The sequence below is a fragment of the Suricata suricatta genome, chromosome 8 (assembly GCF_006229205.1).
Source record: "Suricata suricatta isolate VVHF042 chromosome 8, meerkat_22Aug2017_6uvM2_HiC, whole genome shotgun sequence".
NCBI lineage: Eukaryota > Metazoa > Chordata > Mammalia > Carnivora > Herpestidae > Suricata > Suricata suricatta.
Genome location: NC_043707.1, coordinates 140404606 through 140425974, shown reverse-complemented (window position 1 = coordinate 140425974; position 21369 = coordinate 140404606). Strand labels below are relative to the sequence as shown.

The 21369-nt window shown below is 67.1% G+C and overlaps 1 protein-coding gene and 1 long non-coding RNA gene across 3 annotated transcripts in view; one reads left to right on the top strand and one right to left on the bottom strand.

Moving 5' to 3' along the window:
- Positions 1-4331, top strand: part of LOC115299636 — a 4594-nt gene extending 263 nt beyond the window's left edge. Inside the window, exons 2-3 of the long non-coding RNA XR_003912268.1 lie at positions 357-773; positions 3262-4331. This is a non-coding gene — a long non-coding RNA (uncharacterized LOC115299636). The remainder of the gene's footprint in view (positions 1-356; positions 774-3261) is intronic.
- An 835-nt stretch (positions 4332-5166) lies between these two features.
- MORN1 (MORN repeat containing 1) overlaps positions 5167-21369 on the bottom strand; it is a 46286-nt gene continuing 30083 nt past the window's right edge. Inside the window, exons 11-15 of one of the 2 annotated variants that reach the window (XM_029949956.1) lie at positions 17371-17495; positions 17190-17266; positions 16626-16723; positions 7246-7292; positions 5361-5463 (exon numbers count right to left, since the gene is read on the bottom strand). In XM_029949956.1, the coding sequence (XP_029805816.1) occupies positions 5446-5463; positions 7246-7292; positions 16626-16723; positions 17190-17266; positions 17371-17495 (365 nt within the window). In that variant the 3' untranslated portion in view covers positions 5361-5445. Of the gene's footprint in view, positions 5464-7245; positions 7293-16625; positions 16724-17189; positions 17267-17370; positions 17496-21369 lie in introns of both variants that reach the window. The other variant, XM_029949954.1, reaches the window with a different exon arrangement.

Below are 21369 nucleotides of genomic sequence, written 5' to 3'. Positions count from 1 at the left end.
GCCCCGATCCTTTGAGCGCCCCCGCTTCGCCCCGCACCTGGCGAGGCGTTTCCCCTAGCGGAAGAGCGCCCTAGCCCCCCACACCTCTGCCCTGTCGCGGGGCTCCATAGAGGCCCTGGGTCCAGACCCCCCCACCCTCCCGGTGGTCCACACGCGGGCCCAAGTCACCAATGGGGGACGCACCACCTGGGCTCAGCGGCTGTCTCTGCGCCCCACTTCTCTCGGCCCCTGGTGACTTGGCGCGACTCCTGGAGGGTGGGGGCCTTGGCACTTGACCACTGGAAGCCCCAGGACCCATGGAAGGCCACATGGTGCTTTGTGACACCCTTAGAAACGCCTCTCCTTTTCTCCTCTAGGACTGGCCTCCCCTGCCCTCGGACCTCACTCATCAGGATGGTGACCCCGTCTCCAGACACCCTGCTCCTCCCCCACGCGGCTGGGACCCCACCCAGTCCACACCCAGGCCTCCCCTGGCCCCCAGCCCCCCACACCTGGCCTGCCGTTCTTACCACCCCTTCTCCTGCTGTGTGCATCTGCGCAGTCTTTCCTGACCAGGAGCTGTTTGGCGCCCCAGCTGCGCCCCCAGCCCTCCCCCCCGCCTCCTCCTAAAGGCTGTCTCACCTCCACTTCTGCCTCACCTTTGCCCTCTTTCTTGGGGGGCTCTCCTAGCTGGGGGGCTCACTGAGCACCTGCAGAGGGAATGAGGAGGCCCTGGAGGGCCAAGCGCACCCCTGACCCTGGCCGTGCAGAGGCCCCTGTGGCTTCCAAGCCAGGTGTGAAGGCTGGGGGAGCAGGTGACCCCCCTCCTGTGCCCTTCCTCAGTCACCCCTGGAGGGAGGCCCTGCAGCTGCGGTCCACCCTGCCTCCCACTGAGCGGCATTTGTGAGCAACACTTTATCCCGGTCCCTGCTGTCTCTGGCTGTCCGGGGGACAGGGCTGGGGGCTGACAGTTCTCCCAACTGCTGGGCAGAGTTCCCAGGAGGAGGGGTACCTAGAGTTTTGGAGAGAATCACCATCTGGGGGGCCACATCGGGGGGAGATGGCTGGCCTGGTGGCGGAGCCCAGCACATCTGGCAGGCTCGGTCAGGCTGCCCGGCCGGCCGGCTGATTACAACCCTGTTTCTAGTCTCCATCAGAAAATGCCCCTGGCCAGGGCAGGGGGGCGGCCGGCCTGCCCCTCCACACCCAGGGCCTCGTGCCAAGAGGAGCCCAGGCCGGGCAGCTCTGGCCTGTACAGGTGGCTGCCTGGCCCACTCACTTCCCCTGGCCACCCCGCAGGCTTCCTGACGGACCGCAGCCGTCCTAGACCTGAGGCCGGGGAGCCCCACAGGGTTACCTGCTCGGCAGGGACCCGGGGCCGCTCCTCCCCCACCTGCTCAGGCCCCCCGCTGGCTCCCAGGGGGTCCTGTGCCAGCTGTGGCCCAGTCTTTTCCATCAGAGAGGCTGTTGGCTGCCCTCAGTGACCGTCTCCTGCCTTGCAGGGCAGCGGCGGGAAGGGGCGGCCCCTCGCAGCCGAGTCTGTTCTCGGTGCTGAGTGCTGCCCGCCCCAAGATGGACTTGCTAAAACGGCCCCGTGCTGCCCACAGGACTGAGGGCTCCCAGGGTGCTGGGGCCTCCTTGGGCAGGCAGTGAGTGGGTGCTGGACACCGCTCAGGACGCCATCCCTGGGAGGAGGGGCTCCACCAGCCGGCCTTGCTACCCGCCTGGCACAGAGACAGGGCGGCCTGCCCGGGTTTGCACAAGGAAGGCGTCCCCTGAGGGTGTCCGGGGTGACCCGCTGGCCAGGGCGGGGGGGGGGGGGGGGGGGGGGGGGGGGGGGGGGGGGGGGGGGGGGGGGGGGGGGGGGGGGGGGGGGGGGGGCGGGGGGGGCGGCCGGCAGGGGGGTTGGGGGGAGCTCTGGCCTGTGCTGGGCGCCAGGCTGGCGCGGGGCGGTGTGAGAGGTCGTGTGCGCCAGGGCCCTGCTGGGAGGTGGGCCGGGCAGAGAGGGACAGGCCCCTGACCCGTCTGTGTCTCTCTGGCTGGGGGCTCGGGTGAGGAGCGGATGCGCCTTGCCAGGCGCTCCGTGGGGCTGTCACTCTGTGAATGTGCACTGAGCACGGGGATGGCAGGAGGGACCCTCGGGGGAGAGAGGGGCCCAGGGGAGCAGGGTTTTAATGGTGGTCGGGAGGGTCTGGGACCAGAGCTCCTCTCTAAGCCCCCTGGGGGCTTCTTGGAGGGCAAGGCATGTGGGGGGGGGCAGCCTCGCCAGCCTGCCTGCCCGCCCCCCACCCCATGGCGGAGGTGGCTTCAGGCCACGGAGAAGCCTGCCTTCCTCTAAGGAGAAGGCCCTCGGGCTCTCCGGGAAGGGGGAAGGGCCTGACGGAGCCCCTGCGTGGGGGTCTGATGGCCACTAGGTCAGCACCCCGGGTGTGGCCCCACTGGGATAGCACTCGTTCTGGGAGCAGCGACCAGGCCCAGGGCCCCCCCGCCCCCCGCCCCCGGCACTGAGGACCCACATCACAGGGGGGCTTGCAGGCGCTCGGAGTGGCAGATGAGCGCTCTCCCGGCCGCACCCCTGCCCCAGGCTCTCCCCTGCACCCCTGTGAGGGGGGAGGGGCCCTCTGGGACTGCGGCCGCAGCTGCTGTGCTGCCCCAGGGGCCCCACGCTGCTCCCACTCAGCGCTTCGCCTGAGGGGCCTGAAGGCCAGGCCTCGTCTGGGGGCCGCTGCGCACACTCGGTACTGAGCAGCTGCATCTGGTGCCGTCCCCTTGGGTGCATCTAGTCTCTCACCCAGGAGTCCCAGCGGGGAGGGGGGGGTAAGTGGGGCAGGGCAGGGGACCCCCATCCGGCCGAACGGGGTGTGAGCTCCCCTCAGGCCTCCAGCGGGTCCCCTCCCTGGACCGCAGCCGCCTCGCAGGGACGCGGGTGGGGCGCCGGCGTGGGGAGAGCCCTGGGGACCCAGCCGGCTGGTGGCCGCGCTCAGGTTTGCTTTGAAGGCGGAGAGCGGAAGGGTCCCTGGGCCATGTGTCGCCAGGACTGAAGAGCCGGCCCAGCTTCCTGTGTGTGTGCAGGGGGGACAGGCCTCCCCCGTCCACGTCCAGGGGCCCTGGGGGCCACGGTCGTGTGGGGCAGCGACCCTGAACTTGTGTCCTGGTTTTTGTGACTGAACGCTGTGGTGCTGGTTTGGAACGAGGGAGCGAGGGCCCCTGGACGACCGTGGCTCTTCCCTTCCAGCGCGTTTTCTTCCTCAACTCAAACACTGTTTTTATTGTTTTTGACAGAAGGGAGGTTTCACCTAGAAAAGAGGAAAGAGCTGAGGACCGAGGCAGACCCAGGGACGGCGAGGCCCCCACGGGGCTGTTCCAGCGGACGTCGGCGTGTGTGGCCCTCCTGACTTGCGGCTGTCCGCTTGGGGCTCTGCCCCCCGTGGCACAGCCGCGTGCGGACGCGGTTCCTACGACAGCTCCGTGCTGCAGCCCCTTCTGCCTCCTGCCCCCAGGGCCCCGGCCTGTACACTCTGACCCAGGAGCCCCTGGCTCCCGAGAATGGGTCCTTTCTGGCGACTCCTTGCTGGGGACACCGGCCAGCAATCCATCCCCTCCTAACAGAGGCAGAAGCCCTGTGGACCCAGGCCGGCGGCAGCGGTGGGGCCAGAAGGCTGTCAGGTGCGGCTTGCTCCAGGTGCCCCGGCCTCCACCCCACACGTCAGGCTCGGAATCACATCAGTTCCCCAGTTACAGGGGCTCTGGAGCCCCTCTGCCTCGCTGACTCTGTGGCCAGCAGCCCTCCGGCAGCTTGCTGCCTGGTTGCCTCACGGGGTCTGGAGTGGTCCTGGGGTCCTGCGGAAGGACAAGCTCCATCTGGCCGCCCCGTTTGCCGGCCATGAACGGGTTCAGTCATACAGAGGGAAAAGCTGGGTGGGGACCCTGCTAAAAGGAGAGCAGGAAGTGCAAAGTGAGGGCGGGGCCGCCAGGGGCCTGATGCTGGCGCAGGGACAGCTTCCTCGTCTGCAGCCTCTGCTTCTAGTCAGAACAGTCACTCCACGAGAGCCCCCTCCTGATGACAGGTGAGCCTCGTCTCCATTCGTCCGTGACCGCATCTGCCCGTCACCCACCATCCTCCCTCCCGACCACCCACCGGCCTCTTTGTGCCTACACGTATCCATCCGGCAGCGTATTCACACTCCTCTCCATCCATCCCCTACCCTCCCGTGCATCCATCTGTCCATCCATCCATCCACCCTCCAGTGCATCTATCCATCTATTCACTCACCCACCCATGCATGCATCTATCTGTTCATTCTTCAGTCTTCCTTCCTTCCTTCCATCCATCCACTCATCCATCCGTCCATCCGTCCATCCATCTGTCCACTCATCCATCCATCTATCCATCCGTCCATCCATCCATCCATCCGTCTGTCCGTCCGTCCGTCCGTCCGTCCATCCATCTGTCCACCATCTTTCTAGCCATCCTTCCAGCTGCTCAGCCCCCAGGCTCCTTGCACACCTCCTCTACCCAGTTTGTCTCCAGTGACTCCCATTCCGGCTGGCACAGAGCAGGTGCTCAAATTCATTCATTCAACAAATATTTGCTGAAGGCCTCTTAAGGGTCACACATGGTGCTAGATGCTAAAGCTGTGCAGGTGAGCGAAAGTGTCCTCTGGACACTGGGGAGCAGACAGGTGAGGGCTTTGGCGCGCCAGCCCGTCTGCGCAGAGGACGTGAGGACATGAGGTGGGCGGCGGAGCAGGAAGTGTTGCTGGAGGTGGGGTGAGGCTTCAGAGCTGGTGGCCAAGTAAGGCCTCCTGAGAAGGTGACGTCGGGGAGGCGAGCAGTCTAGGCAGTGTGACGAGCACGTGCAGGGAGAAGCAGAAGAGGGGGGGACGGGGGGCTGGTGTGCGGCACTTATCTGCAGTGCCCTTGGGGCCGGAGGGCGGGGGCGGGGGCGGGGCCACCCTCCAAGGCAGGGGGCGGGTGTGTGGGGAGACAGCGCTTGTCTAGGGGGTCAGTCGGGTCAGCGTCACTGCCAGACTCTGTAGCAGGGGGACCGGAACCGTTGCGTCCCCAGCCCGGCCTTGGCTCACCCTGGGGCCCTGGGGGTGCTGGCCGGAAGGGGGCCGCAGTCACCCAGCTGAGCCTCTGTGGGTACCCGGTGTGCGGGAAAGCTGCGTCTGGGTGAGGCTCCTCTTGGTAGTCAGTGCTGCGCATTTTATTGAAGCCAGTAGCCTTGGGTGCATGAAAGGTGCCCCTCCAGCCCCCACGCAGCCCAACGGGGGAAGTAGAGGAAGAGGGAGGGGGGACACAGGTGACTCTCGGGCACAAGGCGGTGGCTCTTCTAGCTTGGGGACTTGGGGCCTTCTCCAGGGCTGTGGGGCTGCCGGTCTGTCCCCGTCCGCAAGACCCGAAGGTGTTTGAAGGCGGTGGGCAGCGTGTGGCCCAGGAAGGGAGGGTCGGTCACGTCGTGGATCATGATGACGTACTCCCCTGCAAAACACGGTGCTCAGGCTCGGGCCCCGGTGCCCCGGTGCCCTGCGGCCCGTGCTCCCGCCCACCCCCAGACCCTGCCCAGGACCCCCGGGCTTCTCCCGGGCCCTGTGGCCCCAGGACCCTGTGGGCAGAGCCCCCCGCACCCCCGATGGGGCTGCATGGCTGAGTGTAAGGGTTCTGTTGACAAAACTCCCTATCTTTTTAGCAGGAAAGTAGTTCATTTCCTCTAAAATGTTTTTATAAAATAATTAAGCCTCGGAAGACACGGTCGTCTGGTTTGTTTGAAGCCCCGGCCGGGCCTGGGCCGGGCTGGGGGGCCGCCCCGCAGGGCGCCGGGGGACGGAGAAGCACTTTCCCTTCTGCAGTCTGTAAACTGTCTGCAGAGCTTCAAAGTTGGAGAAACCATAAAAAAGAAAATAAGAAATAACAGAAAGTGCGGTTGCCATGGAAACCGTCCTCTCCCCTCCCCCGGGCCCGAGGGGGCTGGCACCCAAGCGTGGAAAAACCTCGCTGGGCTGGCCCGGGCTCACACCAGGAATGCGGCCGCAGCTGAAATGGGGCGCAGGCGGCGGCTCACACCGTCAGAGAGAACATTCCAGCGCCCTGGTCTGGGAAGCAGGCATTCCCCTCACGGCACAGTCACCGGGGGCTGCGGATGCCCTCTGTCCCGGGGGGCGAGGAGCAGGAATGTGCTGGGCTTTGAGTCAGTTCCTTCAGAAATTTGGGGGGCCGGGGAGGGGCCCGCGTCCCGCTGCCCCGGGCACCGGGCCTCCCTGGCCGGCCGGAGGAGAAGCGGCGCGTGGCAACACTGCAGTGTTTCCAAGCAGCCGGTTTCTAGGTGTTCCCGGGAGCCCGGCCACACCGACCTGCGGCCAGCGGCCCGGCCGGGCGAGCCCCATGGGCAGCGGCCGCGGGACCAGCCCAGCCCTCGGCTGACCTCGCTGCCGGTGCTCCGCCCCCTGCGGAGAGCAGGGGGTCTGGCCGCTGGCCACCGTGGTGGCCTCAGAAGCCACCTGAGGCCCCGCCTACACGGTCTGGCCCTGGGCCCTGTGCCTGGCGTGGCCACCCACTGGCTTCACACCTCCAAGCCTGGAAATCACTTCGCCTCGGGGCCTGGCCGTCCTCTAGCCTGTCGCCCATCAGGCCCCCCGAGTGCAGGGGCGTCCCCTCTGCCCACCCTTGGGCACGCACCGGGGGCCCAGGCTCCTAAAATCGGGTGACTGCAGCACTGACTCTACTGGCCGGTCTGCGGAGTCACATGGCTGTTGTTGGGACTCCCTCGGCCGCATGGCAGGGTGGGGGGCGCTGCCCAGAACCTCCCCCCGCACGACGGGGGCTTGTGGGCCACAGGCTCTACTGACGCTCCAACACGAAGGGTCAAGGGGGCCCAGACCTGGAAGCCTGCTGGCCGTCCCACCAGGACCCTGGGCACAGGGACCAGGGGCACCCACCTCGCCCGTGGGGACAGAGAGGCACCCCACCCGGCACCCGCAGCCATTCCGAGGGCCCCGTGTCCCCTCCACCTGGGGTGCCTCGGGGGGGCCCTGAGGGTCAAGGGGAGTGCCCGGGCTGGGAGCTGCCCTGATTCCCTGGCTGGCAGAGTCACGATGGGTGTTGAATGTAGGGGTGGGTCCAGGGGACGGGGTCTTTCCGAAAGGTCAGCAACGGGGATACATGTGGAGCGTGAGGTGATGGTGGACTGGGCCCCTCGCCTCCTGTCCTCCCCCCGCCTCCATCTGTCCCCCGCTGTCCCCCCCGGCCCCCGCCCCTGCTCCGTACCTGGGAAGGCTGCAGCCGCGGGCTCCGCGGTGGCCGCCCCGTCAGGCCTGCAGGGAGAGAAGGCAGGCCCTGAACCGCTGCCGGCGCCCTGCTGCCTGTGCTCGGCCCCCAGGACTGCGGCCGTGGCCCTGGGGCCCTGAGGACAGCGCATGCCCTGCCGGCCTCAGGCGGGCACAGGTGTGATGGTCCTGGCCTCCGAGGACCCATCTCTGCCTCCTGGGGGTGGAGCATGTACCCCGTCCGGACAGCTCTCTGCCCCCTGGCCTGGTGCCCAAACATGCCCGCGGACGGAGGCTGGAGCCAGAGCCCGACAGCCCGTCCTGTTCCGTACGCAGTTCCGTGTGGGCCTCTGTGCGCAGCGTCCTCGCAGGGACCCGGCAGGGAGGCCGCCGGAGGGCTGACGCACCCGCTCCTGTTTAGAAGTGACTTACGAGTGGTGATATATTTTCCAGCGGCGGCTGGGCTCGGGGGGGCCCTGGCATGTGCCCCTGGGTCCCCCTCAGAGGGACGGAAGGCCGTCATTACCTGGGAGCCTTGTGGGAAGGGAAGGAACAGGCAGCAGGCAGAGACAGGCCGTGGGGGCGCCCGGGCCTGGACCCACGTCCAAGGGACGCAGACCCTCACTTCTCACACGGCGGCCACACAGTGATCACAAGGGGCCCTGACCGCACCTCAAGGCAGCTTGGTCAAGCCCAAGTCTGAGGCCTTCACCCTGACTGGGGTTTTCCACTGCTGGGTGTGTGGTGGTGTGGCCGCTCCGCCTGTCCACAGGGCGGTCACCAGGAGGCCACCTTGGGGAGCCGAGGGTGCTGGTGTAGTTTGGAGGCCCCCCAGGTGCCAGATGCACTTTCTTGGTGGGACAGAGGCCCCAAGTGCGACAGGCTGGGCTCTGCTCTGAATGCTCTCTCCAGTGGCCTTTGGGGGAGCGGGGGATGGGACGCCTCCCACCGCGGCCTCATCGGAGCTGGGGGTGGAGGACAGGGGGCTCCCTGGCATCGGCTTGGCGACCTGCCAGACTCCGACCCCTTGCCAAGCTTAATTACCACGGGCATGGTTTGGGTGATAAAAAATTAAAGACAAAAGATTTTAAAATTACTTCATTTTGAGCTGGGGGAAAATGGGTCTTGGCTCGGACCCAGGAGCCACGTTAGAGATTCTGAAATGTGGGTGAGGAGGGGAACGCAGATAAATAATTCAGCACTAAGAATAACCGGAGCCTGCCAGCCTGCTAGCTTCGAGAGACAGAGACGGGGTTACAAGCATCCTGAGTTTTTACAGAATCCCCGGGGCTTCGCGAAGTCGGAGGCAGAGCCAGGAAGGAGCTGGGGAGTCTCGGTGCAGGGAGAGGCCAGAGGCGCCCATCAGTGGAACCGCGGGGTGGGGACCTGGCGCCCTGGGAGACCCAAGAGGCGGTCCGAGAGGCCTCCGGCTGAGGGCGCAGCTGGAGCCCCGGGCGGCAGTGTGCCGGCAGGAACAGTAATTAAGCACTGACTGTGTACACAGCACTGGGCTGAGCCTCCAGGAATCGAGGGGGATCAGAGCCAGAGGAGCGAACAGGCCCCCTCTGGGAACCAGTGCCGGTGCCTCGGGGGCAGAACGGGCGCCGGGGAGATTGGGGACCAGGGGCCGGCCGGCCTGGGGGCCCAGCGCCCCAGCTGGGTTTCCTCCCTATCTGTGGCTGCTGTCATTGTCTTCATGTTTCCTGTGCTTGGGGTTCCTTGTGTCTTGAATCTGTAGGTTCATGTTTTTCATCAATTTTGAAAAAATGAGGGCTCTTCCTTGTTTCCTCCGTCGCGTCGTCCCTTGCAGCCCCCGCTTCCGCGCACGTTTGGCCGATAGCAGCCGCTCTACGGTTCAGATCACTCTGCCCATGACGTCGGTCCTGCTTTCCTTCCTGGGTTTCGTCCTGGGGTGGGGGGGGTCTGTGGCCGCGCCGCAAGCTCCCGCTGGCCCCTGCCTCCCGCCAACCCCTGCCTGCGGACGGCACCCTTGGAGGGCGATTCCGCTCCTTCCTGCCCCGCGGCTGCTGAGCGCGGCCGGGCTTCCCTTCCCTGCTGGAGGCGCAGACTCCAGTGCCGGCGCCTCCGCCGTCTCCTCTTCCATTTGTGTCATTTCTGGGTCGGTTTGGATTTGATTGGTTTATTTTTTCTCATTATGGGCTGTACTTTCTCGTGTGCCTGGTGATTTTCAGGCAGATGTCAGACATTGTGGATTTCACTTTCTTGGCTCCTAATGCTTTTGGATTCTTACAGTCTTGATGCTGTTCACTTACTTAGAGACGGCTCGATCCTTTGGGTCTTGCTTTGAAGGTTTGTGAAGTGGGGTTCAAGATGGGGCTAATTATTCCCCACCACTTAGGGCTCTTCGGAGGGCCTGTGAGTCGGAGCTCTTCCAGACCGGCCCCTGGACCGAGCAGTCTTCGCCGCCCTGTGTGAGCTCCGGGCAGGACTTGCTGTGACCCTCTCGCTGGTTTTCCTGGCGCGTTCAAGCATGTTGTTTCTCACACTCCGCAGATCTCTAGGACTCTCTCCGGCGCTCCCTCCTGCAGACTCGAGCTGCCTTAGCTTCCCGGGACACCCCGCTCCATCTCTCCCCTCGTGGGGTCCCCTGAACTTGCTGGGTCTCCTCTCTGCACTGAAACTGGAAATGCTCCGGGAAGTGAGCGGGGGGCCTCTCAGGGGCTCCTCCTCCTTCACACCCGATGCCCAGTATCCTGAAGGCTGGCGATGTTTCCGGATCTTGCCCGGCTTGTTACCTGTGGGAGGCCAGGTCCGGCCCCTCGCTGTCCGTCCTGGCTAGACACAGACGCCTGCTCTCGCACGCACAGACCAGACTGAGACGTGGTGCCTGGATGGCCCCAGCGCACGTCCCCGTGGCTGAAGGGCCGGGGCTCCTAGTGAAGGGCAGAGCGTGAGGCCTCTGGGCCTGCTCTTTGGGGTGGTCCTTCCAGGGCCCCAAAGGCCATCTTGTCCTGACTGCTGTGTCACTGTGAGGTGGGGCCTGGACCTGTGTGAGCCACTCTGTGCTGAGGTCCCCATGGTGTGTCTCCTGGTCCCTACAGGGCCCGGTGGGCCTCAGCCAGGGGACCGACGGTCAAGCTGGCACCAGGAGAGGACTGGGCAGCCTCCTCCAGGGTGGCGAGTAGCCCCGCAGGTCCCTGCCGCACGAGCTACCTGAGCGTCCCCCCGTCCCCGCCGCGCCCTGTGACCTGCTTCCTGGTGAGCCAGGCCACGCGGCGCTCCTGATGCCGCCTCTTCCGGACCCTCAGCAGAGCCGCTGCTGAGGTGACGCCCACAGTGGCCTGGGCACGCCTGCGGCGGAGCGTGGACACGGCCATAATTGGAGAGGAGGCCTGGCCCGGTGACCTGGGCGCACCTGACTGTGCACACGGGGCAGCTGAACAGAGGGGGGCAGCGGGGAGGGGAGGTCAAGACCTCACAGTCAAGCGCACGGCAGGTGGCAGGAGAAAGGCCTTCCCTTGGAGGGAACCAAAGGTCGCCAGTAGCCCATGTGACCCGGGCCTGTCCACCCACAGGCCCACTGAGGGACCAGCAGGGCTGTGGGCTGGGTGGCCCTGTGGTTCAGGCAGAGGACGGCCGTTGGCTACAGACCAGACTTAGGGGTCGGGGGCTGGGGAAGCAGGCCCGGGGCTCGGTCAGGCCTGGTCCTCACCCCTCTTCAGGCTGTGAGGTGTGGGCTGCGGGTCCTCCGAGACCAGACCTGGGTCTGGAGGCCAGTCTGCCTGAGGCTCACCACGGGGAGAGGGCATGGGGACCCCTCACACGTCCCGGGGGGAGAACTCCCTGTGAGGAGCCGTCTCAGCCAAGGCGCAGGGCCCCAGCCTCCGCCCGCAGCCGCCCCCCAGCACCGTGCTGGCTAGGGGCGCCGGGGAGCCGTGGAGGCCAGTGCTGGTCAACACACGGACTGGGGAAACGGCCACCCTAAGGCTGTGTGGCCTGCAGAGAAATGGCCCAGACTCTCCGGACCTGCTCACGTGGGACAGGAGACCGGGGCTTTCCGTGGCCCCCACAGAGAGCCCGTAAGAAAGTTCCAAAATTAGAACATCAGCTAACTGCTGCAGCACGGCGGCCGCGTGCGGGGCTGAGCTGGAAGCCGTCGCTGTGTCCAGGGACCCCAGAGAAGCGGGGCTTCAGGGCTGCGGGTCCCGAGTGACGGCCACGGCACGGACACGGGGTGCGGTGGGCGCGCAGCCCTGGCCCTCTCCCTCTGCAGAGTGTGTTCTGCCCCCCGGGGTGCCCGGGGCACTGGGGCCGCCCTGCCACAGCGGCCCTGCGCACACAGGCGGGAGAGCGGCGGGGGCCACGGACAAGGTTTAAGGGAATCTCAGCCTGGACCTTGGGCCCCGGGGACCGTTCAGGGGCCTCCGTCCCCAGTGGGCCGTTGGCTCTGGGCCCGGAAAGCCCACAGCATGGGTTCTGTGTGGGGGTGCCCCCTCGCCCACCCAGCGGGGCCCTGGCCCGGCGTGGGGGCGGGTGGGGGGACGTGAAGGTGCCCCCCACCCGTACTGGCCTGCCATGGGTGTGTAAGGGTTAAGGCCCCGCCTGCCGCCAGCAGCCAGCCCCGCTGTGCGGCGGGAGGGGGTGCGGGTGCCCCATCAGCCCAGCTGTTCCCGCCTGGCCTCACACCTGCTTCCGTTTATTACTCCTGCTCGGACGATGGGGCTCATTTCTCCATCTTTAAAGTTTCTGAGGAAGCAGAGAAACCCATCAATGTCTACGTCTGAGTTTCCATGAACACACCCGGAGGAGCCTCCAATGCGGGTAGTGGGGAGGGAGGCGGAGGCTGAGCCCACTCTGGGAGGGGCCGGTGGCCAAGGAAGGGGTGATAGGGTCCCCAAGGGACCAGAGCCCTCTGCCTGGCTCCCTCTTGTTTGGGAGCTCTCGCCACCACCACCCCCAACCGTGCTGCCCTGGGGCTCATGTGAGATCAAGTTACATGCCCCCCAGCCCCCACTTCACTAGGACACCCCCGGGAGCAGGGCTGCCCTACAGCAGACGCATTGCCTGGTGCTGCAGGCCAAGGGGCCAGCACATGCCAAAGGCTGGGGGACCGTTGAGCCAGAGGGGGCGCCGCTGGGCAGGGGGGCTGGGGGCTCCACTCTGGACCTTCGGGTTCCAAAATGCACACTCCAGTCTCCTGAGCTGAGCCCCGTGTAGGTCACAGAGCAGAGGGAGAGAGGGTGGAGGGTCCTCAGAAGTGGCCCCAGAGGTGGCCGCAGTGCAGGGAAGGGGACCTGTGTACCCCATATGCAGGGCAGCAGGGCAGTCACTGGCCGGGCCCTGCGAGGAGCCCAGAGGAGCAGCTGGGGTGAGGTTCCATCCCGAGGGCCTGCCCGGTCGGTCCCTTCGCCCCCTGCTGTGGCTGATGCTCAGACACGGGACAGGCCACCAGCCCGAGCCTGTGGTCTCTGGGACCCCACCGGCCCTGGAGGCCCCTGCTCTTCCCCGGGGGGAGCCCGGTGCCGCCGCACGCTTCCCGCTGCGCCCCCGTGGAGACATTCCTGGCGTGTTACGGGGTTCCGCGGCGTGACACAGAGCCCTGGCAGTTCCTGAGTGACGCGAGGCTGTGTCAGCTGCAAAAGACGGAGCCGATCTTGTAACCGCGGCCGCGAGTCTGCCAGCCGCCCCCGAGAACCCCGTGCCCCCCAGATCCTAAACGCCTGTTTGTAATAGGAGAGCGCGGAGGCCCGTCTGCCGGGGTGGGTGGGGCCTCGGGCCGACCTTGCCCGTGACTGCTCACTGCGGGCTCAGCACAAGCCAGCCCGGAGCCTGATGTGCTGGCCCGCGGAGCCCCTCCCCTGCTCACGCGGAGAAAAATGGGTTTAATTAAGACTTCCGTGATTAGTCACTTCATCAGTCACCAGGCCGCCAGATGGGGCCGATTACTGTTTTACTTGAATAGCTGTTTGGTGCTGGCAGCCCCTGCAGGCAGGGCCGCACAGGTGACCACGGAGCACCCGATGCAGGAGCCTCTCACTGCCCCTTCCCCGGGGACACAGGTCCACCTGCTGTCCCCCCTCATCTGCCTGGGGGCCTGAGTGCTGTCCCGTGAGACCAGCACTGACTGGCCCCGCCGAGATGCCCTGGGCAGGGGCCTCCGTGGGCAGCCGGGTCCAGTGGGGCAGGCCTGGCCGGGGGCCTCGGAGCTCAGCCCCAGACCCTGGGGACAGAGCCTCGGCTGGGGCCACAGGCACAGAAGAGCAGCCTCTGGGCTCCTCACAGGGCCCTGGCCAGTGAGTGCCCCGCTCTGCCCCACGGAAGGGGCCCGCCTGACCCTAGGGACGTGGAAACTCAGGTCCCAGACTGAGTCAGATGGCTCCACACCCCTGCTGGGAGCCCGGGATGTGGCTCAGGGCCCTGTCATCTGCGTGCAGGGCCCTCCCAGCCGGGACCCTGCTGGGCGCGGCTCCGAGTGTGGGCTGGGGGCTGGGCCCTGAGGCACGTGGCCACACCCGCATGCCCCCTTCCCTGGACGGCACACACCCCAAGAATAAATGGTCACAGAGTGTGTGCTGCAGGGTAGAAGCCACTGGGAGCCCAGTGGCCACGGCGTGTGACCCTTCCCCTCCCTCCCCTTCCCCAAAATGCACGAAGGTGACTCGTAGTCACTGAAAAGGCTACAGAAAAGGCCTGGAAGCTGTGACGGGAGGCGGGTGGCCCCTCTGGAAGGCTCTCCCTTCTTATGTCAATTAAAACCTCTGCCAGGCCCTGAAATCACAGGCGCGTCCTTCTCAATCTTTGTGAAGACGGAGGCACCTTTTCCAGTCATTTCTATTTCGTGAGCCTCCAGGGCTGCTCTGTGGGCTGGTGTACTGTCACTGCTGGGGGTCACCAGGCTCACGTGGACGGGCCAGGGGGCACAGGTGACGGGGGCAGGAGGCTCGGTGAGGACGCAGAGGTGGCCCCATCTGTGGGGCTGCACGTGGGCACGGGCCACAGCCCGGGCGCTGAGACTCTGTCGCACACCCCAAGGCTGACTCGGGTCACCCCAGGCGGGCTGGCGGCTGCCTGGGCCACTTTGGACATTCATGTCAGCCCCACGGCCACGCCGTCCACGGCCTGCCGGAGCTCCTGGACCCAGTGCTGACACCCACGGGCCATTCTGCGCCCCTGGACCCTGGGTGCGGGGAGGGGGTGGTGTGCCGAGCCTCCTGGGGTGGAAGCCATTGGCACACACTCCTGGTCCCACCGTTACGGAAACTGTAACACCTTGGGAACCTTGCGTGGGGACAGAGTTTGCAGACTGGCCGGGGCCTGGGGACCGGCAGGAGCTGTCTGTCACCAGCTTCTGCCGGTAGCTCATCTCCTCTAAGTGAGTGGCAGTGAACCGTGTCAGAGGGCGGCGGCCTGGGGTCACAGGGGGCGACAGGAGGTGACAGGAGGCAGGCAGATCCTCTGGTCTGGTGGGGGGGCCGCCCCCTCCCAGCCTTTGGCCCCCAGGGCCACACCCTCCAGGGGGCTCATCCTTGACTGGGAGGGAGGTGTAAACCCACAACCAGAAACGCGGATTCTGGCCTGTGGTCCCTGCGTGTGCCAGAGGCAGCCTGGGCTGGGGGTCTGGGGGGAGCCAACGGGGCCCTGCGCCCCATCTCGGGGGCTGGGTCAGGCCCAGCAGGCTGGCTCCCCATTGTAGAGAGCGGGGTCCGAGTGGTGGCCTCCCCAGGAAGTGGAGGCGTCTGTCAGCAGGGGTGAGGTGGCTGCGTGCTAAATGGGGGCTGGAGAGGGGCAAGGACTCTGGGGGCAGGAAGTTGCTAGGGCCCCTCTGCCCTCCCCTCCGTGGGTCTGGCGTTCTCAAACCAGAACCCCAGGCCGGGACCTGGCAGCAGGGGGGCTCCACGAAGTGTCAGGAGTATCTTAGTCCCTTGGTCCCAGTCACGTGGGGGCGAGAGTCCGGAGAACGCCCTGCCCCTGCGGGTGGGCCAGACCGGACCACACATCTGATCCCCCGAGAGGGCTCCGTAACGCACAGCAGACCCGGGGGCGGTCCAGGACGCCTGACCTGCCAGCATCGGTTGCTAGAAAGGATGGTTTTCGTGGAATTCTGAAAGGTGGCTTTCGGGGTCAGAGTCAGGTTTGGCTGCTGGTCAGGGGGTTGGCACCTGAAGTAGAGTGAGGAGCCAGCAGGGGACACAGGGACGGTCCGCGTCCCCGCAGCAGAGCTGTTAGGGGTGCTGGGCAGATGCTGGGGGCCTCGGGCAGGCTCCCGCCGCTCTCCCGTGGCTGGGGGTCTGGGAACCACAGGACCCGCAGATCGGGTGGGGAGCCTAGGGGAAGGGGCTGTTTGGGCCGTGGAGTCTGAGAGAGGTGACGTGCCACAGGGGCCCTGCCATGGGGGCAGGGGAGGTGGGCTGGGGGGCGCTCTGCATGTCGTCGCTCAGACCCGTGCCGGCCAGCGGGCCCTGGGGCCCCCGGAGTCCCCGTGGAAGGCCATCCCGTCCCTCCAGGGCTCCTCTCCTCCGAGCCACGGGCTGGGGCGCCGCCTCCCACGCAGAGCCCTCCTGGGACCTCAGGACAAGGGCCAAAACTTCAAGCACCCGACCCTCGGCCGCCGAGCAGCCCCTGCTGCACAGCGAAGCGCGGCCCCTCGCGCCGCCCAGTCTGCGCGCGTCCATGCAGGCCATGCTCCACGTGGCCGGATGCGGCGTCCCTGCATCCGGCAGGGTCTTGGCTGGATTGTTTCTGAGTCTGTCTTTCTCCACCCCCTGTGCCAAGGGCTTCATAGCTGATTCACAAACTGTGACTCAGAACGACACAGAGGGTGGCACCTTCCCTGCACGCGGCCCGGGCCCGGCTCCGCCCCGCCAGTGGGATCAAAGGCCCGTCAGCCCGTGACACTGTGCCAGCCTCTGGGTGTCCCGGCCCTGCCCCCGCCGGCTGGCGTCACCACTGAGCGATCTGGCTGCGGGAGTCGGCACTCTGGCGGCTGGAGACCGAAGCCACCGGCACCCCCCCCCCCCCGCCCTCCCTCGGGTCTCATGCTCCTCGGGTTTTGCCGCTGAGTCTGCGCCCACAGGCCTCTGCTCTTTTGCAAGGCTATTTCGACGGGTACCCGGAGTGGCCGCATGACCAGAGACGTGCATGTCGCAGGCAGCAAGGGGCCCTGGGGCTGACGACAAGCCACACGCGGTCGGGGGCCTGCCCTTGCAGCAGGCCGGCCCGTTGAAGGACTGGCGCCCCTCCCCCCAGGGACCGCGTCCGCCCCCCTCACTCCCATACCCCCGGGCTGCAGGGGGAGGGCTCCCGTCTTCTGGCCCCAGCTCTGCTCCGCACCCACCCGAGCCCCCCAGAGCTGCAAACTGGGTGGGGGACAGGCCGGGGGTGCCGGGGGCTCTGGGGGGAGGGAGATGAGCTCAGTCCCACCTGGGCCTCGGGCCACACCGCCTGGCAGGGGACAGGCTGCTCCCACAAGCAGATGCCAGGAGAGACTTCTCTGGAACTCAGCCTTCCTCCTGGCAGGGCTGTGGGCTGGAAAGAGCGTGTGGCCAACATGCGGACAGAGTGGGGTGTCCTCGGCCCCCACCGTGGGGCTCAGAGCCCTGTCCTGAGTGTCGGCTCTGCTGAGGACAGACCGGCACCGGCCACAGGCCTGTGGCCACCCCCGCCCGCCCTGTGGGTCCCTCCCGGCCTCCACACACACTCAGGAGCGTCGTCCCTTCTGGGGGCCGCCCTGCTGCGCCAGCCTGGACGGGGGCCGGGGTCCCCTCAGGGAGCCCAGTCTCTCCTGCCGTCCAGGCCACAGAAGTGTGTGTAGCGGTTGGGCAGACCCAGGCCTTGCCTGTGGGGTCCCGGGGTCACACGCCCGTGAGAAACCGAGACCCCGGCCCTGGCCAGGGAGTGCACACCCGGGAGGCCCCGCCTGTGGTCCCACTGGTGGAGAGGCCGGACCACACCCCCAGACGTCCTGAGTCGGTCAGTGTCTCCTACCTGCTGCCTCCTGGCGGGGCCTGCACGGCGGGCGTCCTGCCGGGGCCCGGGCCCCCCCTGGGCCTGCCGCCTGCCTTCTGGAAGGAGCGGTGGAGAGGGCTCAGAGGAGGAAGCGGCACACAGGCCTCGGTGGCGGGCGGCGTGGGCGCTGAGCCCCAGGGCGGGGGTCCCCTGCCCGTACCTGGTGGGGGGTGTCCAGGAAGAGCACGGGGCTGTACTCAGGTGGGGGCGGCCCGAGGCAGACGTCCGAGAACCGGGCACAGCCTTGCTCCACTCGCCTGCAGTCCTCGGGGCACGAGGCTTGTCCTGGAAAGGGAAGGACAGAAGACCCTTCCAACTACACGAAGCCAAGACAGGAAGGAAGCCGTCAGGTGGCCTCTGACTCGAGCTGGAGCAGGGGGAGGAGGGTCTCCTGCCGCGCAGCCCAGGTCTGCACGGTGTGGCCAGAGAAGGAGGTTCCTACATCATGGCTGCATGCTACGGTGACGTCAGAGCACATCAGGGACGAGTGTGGAACGTGACGGCCGCTGGCAGCACCAGCCCCCACAAGGGGCGAGAGCCCCCAGATCCTCTGGGCCGGGCGGGGCCCTGCAGCAGGTGCCCCACTGTGGACCCTGTCCCTCCCGGCTTTCTCCACCCCTCCCCGCCCGGTGACCCGAGGTGGGACGGAGCGTCTCCTTCTGGTGGCCCCCTCCTCCGTCCCCTCCACGGAGAGCCGGCTGCTGAGCCGGCCTCGTGAGGTTGGTGCAGGTCTGTCCCAGGCACGGGCGCGTCGGGACCCTCTATCGTGTGGGGGCTGGGCTCCCGGCTCTCCTGACCTGCCTCGGCCTGAGGTCCCTGCCTGGGTCTCGCCAGGGAGAAGCCACCAGCGGGAGCTGGCCAGACCACAGGGAGGGGGCTGGGGCCGTGGGGACACCTGGAGGTGGGCAAGGTGGGCCACCCGACGCAGCCACGGGGAGGGGACTCGGTGGGCGGGGGCGTCTCTCCTCTGAGCTCCGGGTGGGGCCCGGGGCTGTAGGCATGACGTCCCCTTCCCTGGAGCCCAGCTCTACTTCCCCGGCCCCAGAAGTATTTCCAAATTACAGGCGGGGAATTATTTCTCTCAGAGGGGTCTTAATTTCATCATTATGGAGCATTATAAAAAGTAAAGTCTCTCCTTCTGCAAGGGCACTCTGTGACGAACGTCCTTCTCCCCGTCAGCTCTCGCTGTCCTCACACTACGCCCTGGGCAACGGCTGTGACCGCGCTGCTGACGGCGTGGTTTCCGTCCCCGAGCGCCGACGGTTTCCAGGGGCCCGAGAGGGGCTGGTGTCTGTTACCAGCGCCTCCGGCCGATGGAGACCCTGCTCTGCGCCGACACCCCTGCCCAGGCGACCGTGCGAGAGGGGGTCCCCCACATGCACCTCTGACAGCGGCAACGTCAGATCCAGCCCTGCAATGTTCTGGTCCCCCGGCGGGGGTGCAGGGGGACGTGTGGACGTCGGATTGCCACCGAGCAGCTGCCGCGGGTCCTCCCGGGAATCTCGGGGCTGAGGCTCCGTCGTCACAGCCCCTCGGTGGGGAGCCGGGGCCCCGAGAGCGTCGTGGTGAGCACTGCGCCCAGACCCAGCGCCACCCGACGCAGCCGGTCAGGGCGGCAGCTCATCACGTGGACGGCCACGTCTGGTCCAGCCACAGGCCTGACACTCTGCCACGCGGCCCGGGCAGGTCCCCGCCTGCCTCTACCCGGGGCAAGAGAGAAGGCGGCATGTCCACAGGGTGAGGAGGCGACTCTGAGGTCCAGCCGTTCGGGCCCAGGAGGCTTCTGGGGCGCCGAGGCCCCTTCCCCACGGCGCGGGGTGACCGTGTCAGAGTTGTGCACCCGGCTGCCCTCCGACCCCTGCTTCTCAGATGAGGCCACCTTCCCGGAACTGGGGCTCAGCCTGCAGCCGCCGCTCCCGTACTGAACCCCCCGCATTCGGCCCCAGCCCTCACGGGGCTCCTGGGCCGATCACAGCCCCGTGGCCTCAGCCCGGCCGTGCTGGGGCCCTGCGCTCATCGGCCCCCCGTCTTGCACACGGCCCTGTGGCCTCCGCCTCCGTGTCTCGGCTGGACCTCGGCTTCCCAGGTCCTACGTCCAAGCGGTCCCTCAGCTCCTCTGCCCTGCGCGGTGATGCCAACCTCAGCTCCCAGGAGTTGTTTCCGAAGACTTTATGTCGATTGTAATTCTTGGCAAGATAAAGGTCACCGCTGCGTCCGGGGCACGGGGAGGGGGACTCGTGACAGAGGCTGCACCCCAGGGAGGTGGGCGCTTGACCTCTCTGGGAGGAAACGTCGGTTAATTATCTTTTTACAGCCAGCTCAATTAGACGCGCTAATCACCTGTGTAGGACGCGGAGACGCGGGCGGAGCGCGGCCGGGGTAAGCAAGCCTGGCGCAGGCCGGGCGCCACGTCCAACCGTCACGGGGGCGGGCGGAGAGCCAGCCGCAGCCCGAGTGTTCGCTTCGTTTAAATGAAGGAAGAACATAAAACGTGATCGGCCCCGAGGGCCCCAGAGCCGCTCACGTGGAGGTGACCAGACACGGCGCGTGGGTCTTCAGGGCAGAGACGCGCCCGCCAGGGACCGCCACCTTCCCACGGCAGAGCGGGCCGCACGGCGAGGAGGCGGCCGCGGGAGTGCTGCGCGGGGTGGGGGCGGCCGGGGGCCCCTTCTTGGACGGCTCTGTCGCTGCACCTGTCGCCGCACGAGGGCTCCCTTGGGGCCGGGACCCCCTCCCACCACGCAGTTTGCCCAGTGGGCTCCTGCACCCCGCCCTGAATCGCGCGTCTCCGTGCGGGGTGCCCGAGGCCCCATCCGGGCTGCAGGCCGGTGACCGAGGCCCCACCTGTGGGCACCGTTTGGTTCGGGTTTTTATCCAGAGGTTTTCAAATTCCTGAGTTTCCCAAGGAGCCCGCGAGAGCCGGGCCTGCAGGCGGCTGGTGTTCGGAGGCTGCGTGCCCTGTGGGGCTGCGGTGGGCCAGGACCCCGGCCCTCGGCTGAGCGCGGCAGGGCCCGTGTCTGGGGCCACAGCGCCGTTCCTGACGAGGAGCCTGGCGCCTGCCGTCCCTGCCTTTACTGAAGTGGAGAGAATGGATGTGACACAAAGCCAGGGTCCCCGTTGGCGCACAGCCTTTCTGGACGCTCAGAATATAGAGGACATGCCACCCTGTCCCCCTTCTGCACGCGCGTCCTTCCGAAGGGGGCTGTTCATGTGACCCGCAAAGTGGTAAAGCCTCCTCTTTCCAGAAATGCAGAAAGACACTTCCTGTGACCCCGAGGGCACGCTGTTACCTCCAGGCTTGGCTCTTGCGCTCCGATGTGCTGGAATCACCAACAGGGCATGAAAGGGGATGGGACTCTGCCTCAAACCCGCAGGACGGGGGGACTGATTGGGGGTCTTCCTGAGCCTGTCTCTGACGCCCCCCATCCTCACCTCCGGGATGAGGCTGCTTGTGCCCGGCTGGGCAGAGTGAGGCCAGGCTGCCCCTGAGGTAACCAACGGGACACCAGCCCCAGAGGGCCAGGCGGACAGCCTGCCACCCACACAGGGCTCCCCCGAGGGGGCCGCTGCTCATCAAGCGGGAAAGCGGCGGAGGAGCGGCCCTCGGGACGCAGGGTCTGGACATGCGGCTGACCTTGGGCTCCGCTCCCGTGCAAGTGTTGGCCGGGGGGCTGGGGCTCTGCTCCCGGGTGACGTGCGCGGCAGTCCTGGGGCCTCTCGGGACAGGGCTGGGCAGAGGCCTTGGGGCCCAAGAAGGGGCCTGGAGCGTGGTAGCTCTCCAATGTGGGGGTGGCACCTGCAGGGGAGGTCAGTGGCAGGAGAGGCCGGGACGGTGGCCTGGGGCTCCCTGCCGGGCTGGGGTCCCCCAACACCCCGCAGCTTGCCTCCCGCGAGGGCTGGGGTTGTGCTGATCCCAGGAAGAGAGAGCTCATGCTTCTGTGCTCTTTCCGGAAGGGATGGAAGGGTATTTGCTGTCTCCAGGGCAGTCAGTCCGGGGAGGCCTGATGCGGGGCAGCGGCCTTTATGAGCAGAAGGAAGCTGGTCCTGAGGCTTCCAGAAAGACCTCTTGGGGCCCGTGGCCGCCCAGGGGAGTGGGAGCATGCTGGGAGGGGCTGGCTGTGACCGGGGCGCGGCCACACGCTGACGCCCACCACCCACA